The sequence below is a fragment of the Cherax quadricarinatus genome, chromosome 32 (assembly GCF_038502225.1).
Source record: "Cherax quadricarinatus isolate ZL_2023a chromosome 32, ASM3850222v1, whole genome shotgun sequence".
Taxonomy (NCBI): domain Eukaryota; kingdom Metazoa; phylum Arthropoda; class Malacostraca; order Decapoda; family Parastacidae; genus Cherax; species Cherax quadricarinatus.
This window is the reverse complement of record NC_091323.1, coordinates 33,519,301-33,535,504: the sequence shown is the minus strand read 5'-3', so window position 1 is coordinate 33,535,504 and position 16,204 is coordinate 33,519,301. Positions and strand designations below refer to the sequence as shown.

Here is a 16,204-nt window from a genome sequence, read left to right as displayed (position 1 = left end):
GACACTAGAACTATTACCATGCTCCTCCAGGTACCATGGACACTAGAACTATTACCATGCTCCTCCAGGTACCATGGACACTAGAACTATTACCATGCTCCTCCATGTAGTATCTCCCAAGCATCTTTTGTCAAATCATTTCCGTGTTTCCACAGTGTTTCCAAGCCTGCTGCCACAGCCGACCACTACGCAGGAGGTGTACACTGAGTCCAGCACCACTATCCTCACTCAACTCAACACTGAGGCCAGCAGCACCATCTTCACTCAGCTCAGCAATCAGCGGAACACGAGTTTCATTCAGCTCAACAATACGGAGCTCAGGTCACAAGTGGGAACTACAGCAGTTCTTCACTGTGTCACTTACAACGTGGGAGAGAACACGGTAGGTGGCTTGTTGGAAGGTAAGTGGCTTGTTGGAAGGTAAGGGGCTTGCTGGAAGGTTGGGGGCTTGTGGAAGGTAGGTGGCTTGTTCGAAGGTAGATAGTTTGTTGAAAGGTTGGGGGCTTGTTGGAAGGTAGATGGCTTGTTGGATAGGTGGCTTGCTCGAGGGTAGGTGGCTTGTTGGAGGGTAGGTGGTGTGTTGGAGGGTAGGTGGCTTGCTGGAGGGTAGGTGGTTTGTTGAAGGCCCGGCTGGTCAGGTATTGACTTTAAGTGCCTGTCCAGCACATTCTTGAAGACTGCCAGGGGTTTATTGGTAATCCTCCTTATGTATGCTGGGAGGCAGTTGAACAGTCTTGGGTCCCTGACACTTACTGCGTTGTGTCTTAGCGTAATCGTGGCGCCCCTGTTTTTCACTGGGGGATGTTGCACCGCCTGTCGAGTCTTTTGCTTTCGTAGGGAGTGATTCCGTGTGTAGATTTAGGTCTAGTCCTTCTACGATTTTTCAAGTGTATATTATCATGTATCTATCTCGCCTGCGTTCCGAGGAGTACAGATCAAGAGCCTTCAACCGTTTCCATTAATTTAGGTGCGTTAGGGTACTTATACGTGCAATGAAAGTTCTTTGTATATTTTCCACGTCTGCAATTTCCCCAGCCTTGAAAGAGTCTGTTATTGTACGGCAATGTTCCAGCCTAGAGAGAACAAACGATTTGAAGAGAATCATCATTGGCTTGGCATCCCTAGTTTTGAATGTTCTCGTTATCCATCCCTTCATTTTCCAATAAAATCGGTGGATACATTGCTGCGATCTTTGAAAGTGAGATTCTCAGACATTTTCACTCCCAGGTCCTTTACATTTTTTTTCGCTCTGTTGTGTGACTGGAATTTGTTTTATACTCCGACAATATATATATATATATATATATATATATATATATATATATATATATATATATATATATATATATATATATATATATAATTTACATAACGATTATTCAGTTTTTTTTTCATTACACCTCCATTACAGGTCATTCACTCTCCTTCATCTTCTCTGACATTTGTTCGCTCTTCCTTCCTGCCTTTAGGTGTCGTGGGTCAGAAGGCGGGACTACCACTTGCTGACAGTGGGCTCTCAGGCCTACAGCAGCGACGAAAGGTTCCAGGTTCGCTACATCAAGCAGGAAAATGTAAGTTTAAATTTGCATTTTGTAAACTTTTTCCTGAAATCCTTGAAAGGAATTGCCAGTATCTTTTCACAAGGTTTGTTCTACTTGCTACCATTTCGCTGAAGAAGTACTTCCTAAGATCGTTGTGGTTCATACACGTATTCAGCTTCCGTCACTGGAACCTTGTTATAGTTCCTCTCAAACAACATTATTTCCTTATCTACTTTATCGATTCTCCTATGTATCATGAATATCGTGATCGCCTCTTTCTAATTATCATTTTTAATTACCTATTTTAATTAGCTATTTGTAATTAACTATTTATAATTACATATTCTCTATGGGGAAGTGGAACAGAATTCTTCCTTCGTAAGCCATGCGTGTTGTAGGAGGCGACTAACATGCGGGGAGCAAGGAGCTAGTAACCCCTTCTCCTGTATACATTACTAAATTTAGGTCACCCTGCCTCGATGGGATACAGCCGCTTTGTTGAAAAAAATACATATGTGTGATGCAATTATATATTTCAATTACCTATTTATAGTAAGAGGGATATAGTTTTTCCAGTAAATGTGAAACACTCCTTTCTCTCTTATCTCATTCACTCCGTAGATAAAAACAACGTAATGTGATCCTTTATTGACAATCTTTTTCTTACACAGCAGACCTTGTCTAGTCACAGCAGATTTATCTGGGGACGGAGAATGTGTGTGTGTATATATATATTCCATCCTCTCTCCCCACGTTGATGTGTTTATGACTTGGCAAAGCCCACTGTGTGGGTGAAACGTTGTCAATAAAGGATCACCTTGCAATGCATTTGTGTCTTTATCCATCGCGGTGGTATTTTATACAATTTCTCCATTCCATCTACCAACAACACTTTTTGTGAAGAAATATTCTCTAATACTTTCTCTACTGATCCTTTCATATTTCAAAAATATGTTCTTTACAACTAACCCTCAAACTGGATATGGAAACTGGACGATATTTTGGTCCTTGCTGAATTGATCCTTATTTGCCTTTTCGTTTCTTGACAATTCGCCAGGTTTTGAAGTTTTCCTAGAGTTTGTCTCTGTCAATCCTTGAACTTATCCTTCACATTACCTCTGCCTCATCAGTAACTAGGCCTACGAATATTTCACTCCCGTCTCATCTGAGACACAATTTGCATATTTTAAAACAGCAGTGGGTTTAGTACCTATCATTGAGGGACTCCTCTCGTCATACGCTCATTCTGACACCTTCCTCACTGCCGCTCTCTTTCAGATATCCTCTGACGCAACTGACAGTCTTTTCATTTTTATCCCGCCTTATCTTCTAGTTCATGCATTATTCTCTCTTAAAATAATGCATCAGAACTTGTTTTGCAGTTCAAAAAAAATTAATTCCGCCCAGGGCGGAATTTCATTTTTATCTCTGTATCCATAGTACAGCTCCAGCAGGTTTGTATGAGAGGATATCCTCCCAAGGAAACTCTGCTGATTCTCACTGATAAATCTGCCTTTCCTATCCCTTCCACGTCATTACTCAAACTACTTCTATCACAAATATTCCTCCTCTGATCTTACTTTCCCACTTGTGCAGCCCTTATTTTCAACTTTAACTATTCTATTTATTCCACTTTGCTACATTTAAAAAATCACTTGTGTGTGTGTGTGTGTGTGTGTGTGTGTGTGTGTGTACAGGTGTAGTGATGAGTGTATTATGATAGGACTACAGTGTTGCACTCCACACAGGACTGGCAACTTCACATCCGTTATGTTCAGGTTCGTGACAACGGCGTGTACGAATGTCAAGTGTCATCTCACCCTCCCGTCAGCCTCTTCTCCACTCTTCACGTCCTGGGTAAGTTAACCTTTATCCTTCATCCTTCACATCCTGGGTAAGTTAACTTTTATCCTTCATCCTACACATCCTGGATAAGTAAATCCTTATCCTCCTTTCTCGTCTCACTGACACAATCCGTCTCATTTCGTTACTTAATAACCGATGCGAAATATGAACGACAAGTATGACGGCAGAGACAATTTACTTAATACTTTTTATAGGGACTACGTTTCGCTCTGTATAGATCTTGATAAAGTGTACTCAGAGCGAAACGTTGCATTTAAAAAAGTTTGTTCTGCACCTTGTATGTGTCTCTTCGTCCTGTTAACCACAAGAAAAACTTTCAAAAGTTGTCCATCAAGGTTCCCTTCTTGACAGAGGCGTCGGCAGAGATCTTGGGAGGTCCTGAGAAATACATGACTGTGGGAAGCTCCTTGAGACTGGTGTGTGTGTTAAGAGACAACACCCAGCCTCCTACCTACGTCTTCTGGTACCATGACGACCAGATGATTAACTACCACCTGACAAGGGAGGTATGTATGACTGTTTTAATATACAGTACAACTGAGAATTTGAGGAACCACGATAACAAAATGATCAACTATCATATCATCAGTAAGCGTGATAACAGAAGTCGAAGATGACCTCGAATTCAACGGAGAAATATGGCACGCTGACACTCAAATGCTGAATGACCTATGAGTTAGATGGAGCAGGTTGATCGTTTATGGTCATTGTGAGATAAGATATACATAACATACCAACATCTATTATTCTATGGGATATCTGTCTGAATAGTTCTACTATGATTATTTCTGACAAGGATTCTGGTTTATATTTAAAAAAAAAATGGTATGATTTACACCCGGTTCTAGATTGGTTAACTAGACTTAAAGTCTCGACGACACGAAGGTTATGAAGCCGGCATGTAACTGTTTACAATCAGTCAATACTTCAAGTCGTAAAGAAAGAATTCAAGTAAGGTCTCAGCATATATATACTGAGTACTGAGAGAGACATTCACCTCACTGTGTACATATATATATATATATATATATATATATATATATATATATATATATATATATATATATATATATATATATATACTACTAACTCTGAATCCATCTCATCTAAATTGAAAACTTAATACCTTAATTTAAAATAACTATTATTCTTCGATTTACAAATATCCATTTTATATGTAAAATGATGTTTGATAAATAACTTTGTAATATTAGTTGAAACTCTGGCTACTAAGTATATATAAATTTACCGACGCCAGAAACAAAATATATCTCAGTAAAATATATAAAAAAGTTAAACTAAATGGAAAACATAAATAATTATTCTGATATCTAATATATAATAAATATTGTCTTAAATATTATAACAGTAAAGGAGATTTATGGTTAGTTTATTAATGGCGAATGAGAGGCTAGCGTTGCTTGCTTCCTAGGAGGCTTCCATACCACTACATAGCTTGCTTCCTAGGAGGCTTCCATACCACTACATAGCTTGCTTCCTAGGAGGCTTCCATACCACTACATAGCTTGCTTCCTAGGAGGCTTCCATACCACTACATAGCTTGCGTCCTAGGAGGCTTCCATACCACTACATAGCTTGCTTCCTAGGAGGCTTCCATACCACTACATAGCTTGCTTCCTAGGAGGCTTCCATACCACTACATAGCTTGCGTCCTAGGAGGCTTCCATACCACTACATAGCTTGCTTCCTAGGAGGCTTCCATACCACTACATAGCTTGCTTCCTAGGAGGCTTCCATACCACTACATAGCTTGCTTCCTAGGAGGCTTCCATACCACTACATAGCTTGCTTCCTAGGAGGCTTCCATACCACTACATAGCTTGCGTCCTAGGAGGCTTCCATACCACTACATAGCTTGGTTCCTACCACCACATAGCTTGCTTCCTTGGAGGCTTCCATACCACTACATAGCTTGCGTCCTAGGAGGCTTCCATACCACTACATAGCTTGCGTCCTAGGAGGCTTCCATACCACTACATAGCTTGCTTCCTAGGAGGCTTCCATACCACTACATAGCTTGCTTCCTAGGAGGCTTCCATACCACTACATAGCTTGCGTCCTAGGAGGCTTCCATACCACTACATAGCTTGCTTCCAGGAGGCTTCCATACCACTACATAGCTTGCTCCTAGGAGGCTTCCATACCACTACATAGCTTGCGTCCTAGGAGGCTTCCATACCACTACATAGCTTGCTTCCTAGGAGGCTTCCATACCACTACATAGCTTGCGTCCTAGGAGGCTTCCATACCACTACATAGCTTGCTTCCAAGGAGGCTTCCATACCACTACATAGCTTGCGGAGGCTTCCATAGGAGGAGGCTTCCATACCACTACATAGCTTGCTTCCCATAGGAGGCTTCCATACCACTACATAGCTTGCGTCCTAGGAGGCTTCCATACCACTACATAGCTTGCGTCCTAGGAGGCTTCCATACCACTACATAGCTTGCTTCCTAGGAGGCTTCCATACCACTACATAGCTTGCTTCCTAGGAGGCTTCCATACCACTACATAGCTTGCTTCCTAGGAGGCTTCCATACCACTACATAGCTTGCGTCCTAGGAGGCTTCCATACCACTACATAGCTTGCGTCCTAGGAGGCTTCCATACCACTACATAGCTTGCTTCCAAGGAGGCTTCCATACCACTACATAGCTTGCTTCCTAGGAGGCTTCCATACCACTACATAGCTTGCGTCCTAGGAGGCTTCCATAACACTATATAGCTTGCGTCCTAGGAGGCTTCCATACCACTACATAGCTTGCTTCCTAGGAGGCTTCCATACCACTACATAGCTTGCTTCCTAGGAGGCTTCCATACCACTACATAGCTTGCTTCCTAGGAGGCTTCCATACCACTACATAGCTTGCTTCCTAGGAGGCTTCCATACCACTACATAGCTTGCTTCCTAGGAGGCTTCCATACCACTACATAGCTTGCTTCCTAGGAGGCTTCCATACCACTACATAGCTTGCTTCCTAGGAGGCTTCCATACCACTACATAGCTTGCTTCCTAGGAGGCTTCCATACCACTACATAGCTTGCTTCCTAGGAGGCTTCCATACCACTACATAGCTTGCTTCCTAGGAGGCTTCCATACCACTACATAGCTTGCGTCCTAGGAGGCTTCCATACCACTACATAGCTTGCTTCCTAGGAGGCTTCCATACCACTACATAGCTTGCTTCCTAGGAGGCTTCCATACCACTACATAGCTTGCGTCCTAGGAGGCTTCCATACCACTACATAGCTTGGTTCCTAGGAGGCTTCCATACCACTACATAGCTTGGTTCCTAGGAGGCTTCCATACCACTACATAGCTTGGTTCCTAGGAGGCTTCCATACCACTACATAGCTTGCTTCCTAGGAGGCTTCCATACCACTACATAGCTTGCGTCCTAGGAGGCTTCCATACCACTACATAGCTTGGTTCCTAGGAGGCTTCCATACCACTACATAGCTTGGTTCCTAGGAGGCTTCCATACCACTACATAGCTTGCTTCCTAGGAGGCTTCCATACCACTACATAGCTTGCGTCCTAGGAGGCTTCCATACCACTACATAGCTTGCTTCCTAGGAGGCTTCCATACCACTACATAGCTTGCTTCCTAGGAGGCTTCCATACCACTACATAGCTTGCTTCCTAGGAGGCTTCCATACCACTACATAGCTTGCGTCCTAGGAGGCTTCCATACCACTACATAGCTTGCGTCCTAGGAGGCTTCCATACCACTACATAGCTTGCTTCCTAGGAGGCTTCCATACCACTACATAGCTTGCTTCCTAGGAGGCTTCCATACCACTACATAGCTTGGTTCCTAGGAGGCTTCCATACCACTACATAGCTTGGTTCCTAGGAGGCTTCCATACCACTACATAGCTTGCTTCCTAGGAGGCTTCCATACCACCACATAGCTTGCTTCCTAGGAGGCTTCCATGCCACCACATAGCTTGCTTCCTATGAGGTTTCCATACCACCACATAGCTTGTTTCCTTGGAGGCTTCCATACCACTACATAGCTTGCGTCCTAGGAGGCTTCCAAACCACTACATAGCTTGGTTCCTAGGAGGCTTCCATACCACTACACAGCTTGCGTCCTAGAAGGCTTCCATACCACTACATAGCTTGCGTCCTAGGAGGCTTCCATACCACTACATAGCTTGCGTCCTAGGAGGCTTCCATACCACTACATAGCTTGCGTCCTAGGAGGCTTCCATACCACTACATAGCTTGCTTCCTAGGAGGCTTCCATACCACTACATAGCTTGCGTCCTAGGAGGCTTCCATACCACTACATAGCTTGCTACCTAGGAGGCTTCCATACCACTACATAGCTTGCTTCCTAGGAGGCTTCCATACCACTACATAGCTTGCGTCCTAGGAGGCTTCCATACCACTACATAGCTTGCGTCCTAGGAGGCTTCCATACCACTACATAGCTTGCGTCCTAGGAGGCTTCCATACCCCTACATAGCTTGCGTCCTAGGAGGCTTCCATACCACTACATAGCTTGCTTCCTAGGAGGCTTCCATACCACGACATAGCTTGCTTCCTAGGAGGCTTCCATACCACCACATAGCTGGCGTCCTAGGAGGCTTCCATACCACTACATAGCTTGCGTCCTAGGAGGCTTCCATACCACTACATAGCTTGCTTCCTAGGAGGCTTCCATACCACCACATAGCTTGCTTCCTAGGAGGCTTCCATACCACCACATAGCTTGCGTCCTAGGAGGCTTCCATACCACTACATAGCTTGCTTCCTAGGAGGCTTCCATACCACTACATAGCTTGCTTCCTAGGAGGCTTCCATACCACCACACAGCTTGCTTCCTATGAGGCTTCCATGCCACCACAGCTTGCTTCCTATGAGGCTTCCATACCACCACATAGCTTGCTTCCTTGGAGGCTTCCATACCACCACATAGCTTGCTTCCTATGAGGCTTCCATACCACCACAGCTTGCTTCCTATGAGGCTTCCATACCACCACATAGCTTGCTTCCTATGAGGCTTCCATGCCACCACACAGCTTGCTTCCTAGGAGGCTTCCATACCACCACATAGCTTGCTTCCTAGGAGGCTTCCATACTACTACATAACTTACTTCCTAGGAGGCTTCCATACCACCACATAGCTTGCTTTCTAGGCTTCTATACCACCACATAGCTTGCTTCCTAGGAGGCTTCCATACCCCCACATAGCTTACGCCCTAGGAGGCTTCCATGCCACCACATAGCTTACGTCCTAGGAGGCTTCCATACCACCACATAGCTTGCTTCCTATGATGCTTCCATACCACCACAGCTTGCTTCCTATGAGGCTTCCATACCACCACATAGCTTGCTTCCTATGAGGCTTCCATGCCACCACACAGCTTGCTTCCTAGGAGGCTTCCATACCACCACATAGCTTGCTTCCTAGGAGGCTTCCATACTACTACATAACTTACTTCCTAGGAGGCTTCCATACCACCACATAGCTTGCTTTCTAGGCTTCTATACCACCACATAGCTTGCTTCCTAGGAGGCTTCCATACCCCCACATAGCTTACGCCCTAGGAGGCTTCCATGCCACCACATAGCTTACGTCCTAGGAGGCTTCCATGCTACCACATAGCTTGCTTCCTAGGAGGTTTTCAAGCCACCACATAGCTTGCTTCCTAGGAGGCTTCCATACCCCCACATAGCTTACGTCCTAGGAGGCTTCCATGCCACCACATACCTTACGTCCTAGTAGGCTTACATGCTACCACATAGCTTGCTTCCTAGGAGGTTTCCAAGCCACCACATAGCTTGCTTCCTAGGAGGCTTCCATACCACCAAAAAGCTTGTTTCCTGCTAGGCTCTCACACCTCAGCAACGCATAACTCTGAGATGTCCTAGTAGCAAGATCATTAACTTGGGGCCAAGAGCTGCCCGCTTCTCATTTAGTCTAATGCCCTCTCACTGCTACTCATTTTTCTCTCCCTCCCTCCCTTTCCCTCCTTCCTCTTCGTCTCTGTCTCTCTCCTACCAGCTGCTGTTTATGGTGATGCTGTTACTACAAATAAAACTACAACGATCAAACTCTTCTACTACTAATATTAATATAATGTTATTTATGCTACACCCAGTAGGGTTATAACCTCTATTACTATTACTTTTATAATAAAGAACTGTTACCACTGGTGCTACTAGCACCGTTAATACCACCATCATTCTGTTATTGTTACTACCACCGTTAACGTCACCGTCTCTACCACTATATTTACTACTATCAATACTATTACCATTACTATCCTCATTACCACAACTTATGCTGTCTTTAGATATTTGGTGTGTTGTGTTGACAGGTACGAGTGGAGACCAGTGGTGGTGTGAGTGTCTTGTCCCTTGACAATGTTAGGCCATCAGACTCAGGAAACTACACATGTTCCCCGTCCAACACCCAGCCAGCACACATCTCTATACACGTGTTGAAGGGTAAGTGTCATTTTAACAGCACAAACAAACGTGTTGAAGGTGTCACAACAGCCAGCACAATCACAGGTGTTGAAGGTATTACAACACCTAGCACAAACACACGTGTTGAAGGGCAAGGGTAAACACCCACCCAGCACACACGGGTGTTGAGTATCAGCCTAGTATGAGAGATGGAACACAAAGTTTAATCAACCTCATTCAGTGAATGACAGGTGTCCTGGGCACCAGCTATCATAGGCTTACAAGTACACAGTACGAATCATATAGTTCAGTCACAACTGACTGTAAGTATTTGAAACGAATTTCTGGTGATTTTTATATATGTTATTATATATTAATAATTACCTATTCAAGTTTTACGAGAGGAAAGAGAGAGGCGTAGAGTTCTTACAGAGATCCCTCTCTTAGCCTGTTGGTGAAGGGTTTTGCAATTTATGCAGGTGACATCTGTGGTCAGCACCTGCATATCTACACCCCAGCAACATCTGTGGTCAGCACCAACATAACTACACCCCAGCAACATCTGTGGTCAGCACCAACATAACTACACCCCCAGCAACATCATGTTATCAGCACCAACATAACTACACCCCAGCAACATCATGTTATCAACACCAACATAACTACACCCCAACAACATCATGTTATCAACACCAACATAACTACACCCCAACAACATCATGTTATCAACACCAACATAACTACACCCCAACAACATCATGTTATCAGCACCAACATAACTACACCCCAACAACATCATGTTATCAGCACCAACATAACTACACTCCAGCAACATCATGTTATCAGCACCAACATAACTACACCCCAACAACATCTTGTTATCAGCACCAACATAACTACACCCCAGCAAAATCATGTTATCAGCAACATAACTACACCCCAGCAACATCAGGTTATCAGCACCAACATAACTACACCCCAGCAACATCATGTTATCAGCACCAACATAATTACACCCCCAGCAACATCATGTTATCAGCACCAACATAACTACACCCCAGCAACATCATGTTATCAGCACCAACATAATTACACCCCCAGCAACATCATGTTATCAGCACCAACATAACTACACCCCAACAACATCATGTTATCAGCACCAACATAACTACACCCCAGCAACATCAAGTTATCAACACCAACATAACTACACCCCAGCAACATCATGTTATCAGCACCAACATAATTACACCCCAGCAACATCATGTTATCAGCAACATAACTACACCCCAGCAACATCATGTTATCAACACCAACATAACTACACCCCAGCAGCATCATGTTATCAGCACCAACATAACTACACCCCAACAACACCATGTTATCAGCACCAACATAACTACACCCCAACAACATCATGTTATCAGCACCAACATAACTACACCCCAGCAACATCATGTTATCAACACCAACATAACTACACCCCAGCAACATCATGTTCTCAGCACCAACATAACTACACCCCAACAACATCATGTTATCAGCACCAACATAACTACACCCTAGCAACATCATGTTATCAACACCAACATAACTACACCCCAGCAACATCATGTTATCAACAACAACATAACTACACCCCAGCAACATCATGTTATCAGCACCAACATAACTACACCCCAGCAACATCATGTTATCAACACCAACATAACTACACCCCAGCAACATCATGTAATCAACACCAACATAACTACACCCCAGCAACATCATGTTATCAGCACCAACATAACTATACCCCAGCAACATCATGTTATCAGCACCAACATAACTACACCCCAGCAACATCATGTTATCAACACCAACATAACTACACCCCAGCAACATCATGTTATCAACACCAACATAACTACACCCCAGCAACATCATGTTATCAACACCAACATATCCCCAGCACCAGTATATCACTGTACCAACATTATACCAGTGCCTGTATATACAGTGTGGCAACGCAGCCTCTGTCTTATCTCCCTGACTGAAACATGAACAATACACCTGACACTCAACTCTTTTTAGTGAAAGATTTGAAGTTTTATTTTATAATTGTTTACAGCGGACAGTCAAACAGTGCCACCGCGGTGTTATTTTCATTATTGTTTACAGTGAAGAGTGATCTCCTCCACCACACTATGATGAAAGGCCGCTGGTATTCTGACTGTCTTCTTTAGGCTTCTTGATGAACAAATTTTTGAGACGTAAAATATACATGATAATAGAATTGTTTACCTCGGAGTTTATTAGAGTCACAGAAGTAGGTAAGTTAATATTACTACTAGCTTTATACAGTCTTGCAACAATAAGTGTCATGGGCCCAAGACTCTCCAACTGCCTCCCAGCATACCTAAGGGAGATTACCAATAGACCCTTGGCTATCTTCAAGAGGGACCTGGACAGATACCTGAGCAGCCGAACTGTGATCCGTAAGGTGAACTACGTGCGGCCAGCAGTAACAACCTGGTTGATCAGGCCCTTATCCACCGCTAGGTCTGGTAAATCTTCTATCATAAAAAATGTCACAAACGCTGTTTGAAAATGACAGAAGTTATTGTCACTTTCAAATTACAAGCCACAGAAGATAGTGTAAGAGATTTTAAAGGTGTTTAATACTAGTGGTTGAGGGATAAGACCCCGGCATCGCAACCAAAACACCCGGATTCGATCCTGAAGCGGGTGAAGACGTTAGGCATGTGTTTTTCTAGACCTGATGCCCCTGTTCACCTGGTATAAAATAAGTACCTAGTAATTAGTCGAGTGTTGCAGGTCACATCCTGGGGGTGGTAAAATATCTTAGTGATAAACCATACCAAGGCAGAGGATAGAACCCTCGATCAGTCATAAAACTCTAGACCTACGCATGGTGTATAAATATACCTAGTTGGACGAATCTTGTTGCAGCTAGCTGGTCTAGTGGCTAGCGCATCGGTCTGGAGTTTCATGACTCTCTGATTGAGGGTTCTATCCCCGCCCGTGGTATAGTTTGTTTGCAATCGTGTCATTACGAATTCGTGAGTCTTAGTGATAGTCTTTGTAATGGACAATGGCAGGATAAAAAGTCGAAATTGAACGGTGTAAAAAATATGAAAAATAATTTAGAATATATGAAGGTGATGGTAGACGTTGTGTATATACAGCAAAATACGTATTCTCAAGTCCACCATTTTTTATTCTACATTCTCATGTGTGTGTGTGTGTGTGTGTGTGTGTGTACTCACCTAATTGAGATTCCAGGGGTCGAGTCACAACTCCTGGCCCCTCCTCTTCAATGGTTGCTACTAGGTCACTCTCCCTTCTCCATGAGCTTTATCATACCTCTTCTTAAAGCTATGTATGGGTCCTGCCTCCTGTGTGTGTGTATTTACTCACGTAATTATTGTTGCAAGTATAGATTCTTAGCTCCTGGCCCTTGTGTGAATAATATATGTACATTAGCGCCCATGCTCTGAGGAGCTGGATGAGATTTTCGAATTGTAATCTGTGACAAACACGTAACAATATGTGCTTGAAATGTATCCCTCAAACCTCATGTACTGTACATCCTATCTTTGTAACAGCAATGTATTTTGTGACTATATTATGTAATATATATATATATATATATATATATATATATATATATATATATATATATATATATATATATATATATATATATATATATATATATATATATATATATCCTGTATACTGGGGGTACTTAGGTGTTCATAACCTTGGTCCCACAGGAGGGGAGACTCCGGCAGCCATACACTCTCTAGCAGAGATGATCCAACCCTCAACACTGCTAGTGTTACTGACGTTCACCTCAACACTGCTCACACCCACAACACTCTGTAACAAGGTTAGTCTATCCAGACTTAAATCATCATCATCGTCTTATTATTATTATAATTATTATTATGGGAAGGCGTTAAACATTTCCACGGTTTTTCTCTGTATTAGACTGAAGAGGTCACTGGCTGGCGAAACGTTTCCTCATTAAAGATTCCCAAACGTTTTACAAGTGTCTCATTCTGCAGTAGAACGTGATGGGTTTTGTCACTTCTTGTGTGTTAGATATAAGACACTCACCCGTGTATGTGTAAATATTTATAACACAAATATCAAAATATATTAAATATTGAGTTTAGTCGCTACATATAATTATGAAAATTCTCTAATATTAAGTGAGTAGTACAATGGAAACAGTTATACTTTGGGCCCATGAAGAGAAAGCTTTTTTAGTAATCGAACCTAACCCAACTTATATTAGCCTAAAATTTAACTCCTAATCTAGGTTAGGCTAGCCTAGGTTGAGTTATTACTTATTGTCGGTACCAAAACTCTTTTTTCCCATAGACCCAAAATATAACTGTATTCCTTGTTCATCCCACTTGGTATTAGTTAATTTACAGAATAAGATATCGTTAACTTGAAAGTGGAGCCGCTAAACTTAACATAAGCCAAGGAAATAATCACTGTCCAATTATGTGTAACCATAATTTCTCACGTCAGTTTCAGATCTTTAAGAGAGGCGAGCAAGGGTGTGCAGTGACGTAGGCGAGTAGCAGGCGACCGTGGTGATGAGGGCGGCAGCAAGAGCAGGCAACAGTTGTGGTGAGGGAAGCTGTATGTGGCAGACAGCAACAGCAGTGACAGTGGTGGTGATGGAGGCTGTGTGTGGCAGACAGCAGCAGCAGTGACAGTGATGGTGATGGAGGCTGTGTGGCAGACAGCAGCAGCAGTGACAGTGATGGTGATGGAGGCTGTGTGAGGCACACAGCAGCAGCAGTGACAGTGGTGGTGATGGAGGCTGTGTGGCAGATAGCAGCAGCAGTGACAGTAGTGGTGATGGAGGCTGTGTGTAGCAGGCAACAGCACTCTTCTATATATTGTAACGAACTAATAAGCACTGTCAACAACTATAAAAACATTGACACAAGAAGTCTAATGTGGAAGTTGAATGTTGACTGGAAGATAGACTGACTTGCTGAGGCAGTGTAAGATGACTGGTCGTCCATCTGCTCGACCAGTTGTCTGATCCAGTGATGTTGAATTAGAGGCATATTTGCTTCTTGCAAACCTTGAAGGTCAGAATAAGTGACCGATTGACAGGCATTCTGAGATGACCGGTCGACCAGCTGCTCGACCAGTTGTCTGATCCAGTGACCAGCTGACAGGCATTCTGAATGACACTTGTCTCGCCAGCTGGCCCTCTTGCCGGCCGGTTGTCTGGCTTACTTAGTTCCTAGATGGCTGGGTGACTATCCTCACGATATTGTCAATAGACACATAAAAAAATTAAACTGTGGCTGGATACACAGACAATAATAGAGATTTACCTTATGATGAAATTCAGAAGTGAAAGTTCTGTTCATGGGACAATATTATACACCAGAGTGCCACCTGGTCACAAGACCAGCTCGACAAGTACACCAGAGTGCCACCTGGTCACAAGACCAGCTCGACAAGTACACCAGAGTGCCACCTGGTCACAAGACCAGCTCGACAAGTACACCAGAGTGCCACCTGGTCACAAGACCAGCTCGACAAGTACACCAGAGTGCCACCTGGTCACAAGACCAGCTCGACAAGTACACCAGAGTGCCACCTGGTCGCAAGACCAGCTCAACAAGTACACCAGAGTGCCACCTGGTCACAAGACCAGCTCGACAAGTACACCAGTGCCATCTGGTCACAAGACCAGCTCAACAAGTACACCAGAGTGCCACCTGGTCACAAGACCAGCTCGACACGTACACCAGAGTGTCACCTGGTCACAAGACCAGCTCGACAAGTACACCAGAGTGCCACCTGGTCACAAGACCAGCTCGACAAGTACTCCAGAGTGCCACCTGGTCACAAGACCAGCTCGACAAGTACACCAGAGTGCCACCTGGTCACAAGACCAGCTCGACAAGTACACCAGAGTGCCACCTGGTCACAAGACCAGCTCGACAAGTACACCAGAGTGCCACCTGGTCACAAGACCAGCTCGACAAGCACACTAGTGCCACCTGGTCACAAGAACTGCTGGACAAGTACACCAAAGTGCCACCTGGTCATAAGAGGATTCGATGATGACACTCTCCTATGTGATATAAATGCGTGTTAAATGTTGCTCAATTAACAAATGTGTTACTAATAAACTCTTTCGAACTGCATTTTTTAACGGGGTGAGTTATTACATTTTATCACGACAGTCACATTAGTTATTGTAAACTGTTGATAAAGTGCTATTTGAAGTGACATAATGTACACAACACAGCGTGCACAATATAGTGATAAATGATGATCTATTTTGCGTAAATAACTTAC

The 16,204-nt window shown here is 43.5% G+C and overlaps 1 protein-coding gene across 1 annotated transcript in view; it reads left to right on the top strand.

The window, feature by feature from the left end:
- Nucleotides 1-16,035, top strand: part of LOC128690101 (neural cell adhesion molecule 2-like) — a 31,530-nt gene extending 15,495 nt beyond the window's left edge. The window contains exons 2-8 of the mRNA XM_070090747.1: nucleotides 156-382; nucleotides 1,470-1,571; nucleotides 3,290-3,398; nucleotides 3,759-3,913; nucleotides 9,763-9,892; nucleotides 13,633-13,748; nucleotides 14,402-16,035. Of these exons, the coding sequence (XP_069946848.1) occupies nucleotides 156-382; nucleotides 1,470-1,571; nucleotides 3,290-3,398; nucleotides 3,759-3,913; nucleotides 9,763-9,892; nucleotides 13,633-13,748; nucleotides 14,402-14,446 (884 nt within the window). The 3' untranslated portion in view covers nucleotides 14,447-16,035. The remainder of the gene's footprint in view (nucleotides 1-155; nucleotides 383-1,469; nucleotides 1,572-3,289; nucleotides 3,399-3,758; nucleotides 3,914-9,762; nucleotides 9,893-13,632; nucleotides 13,749-14,401) is intronic.
- The last annotated feature ends 169 nt before the right edge of the window (nucleotides 16,036-16,204 follow it).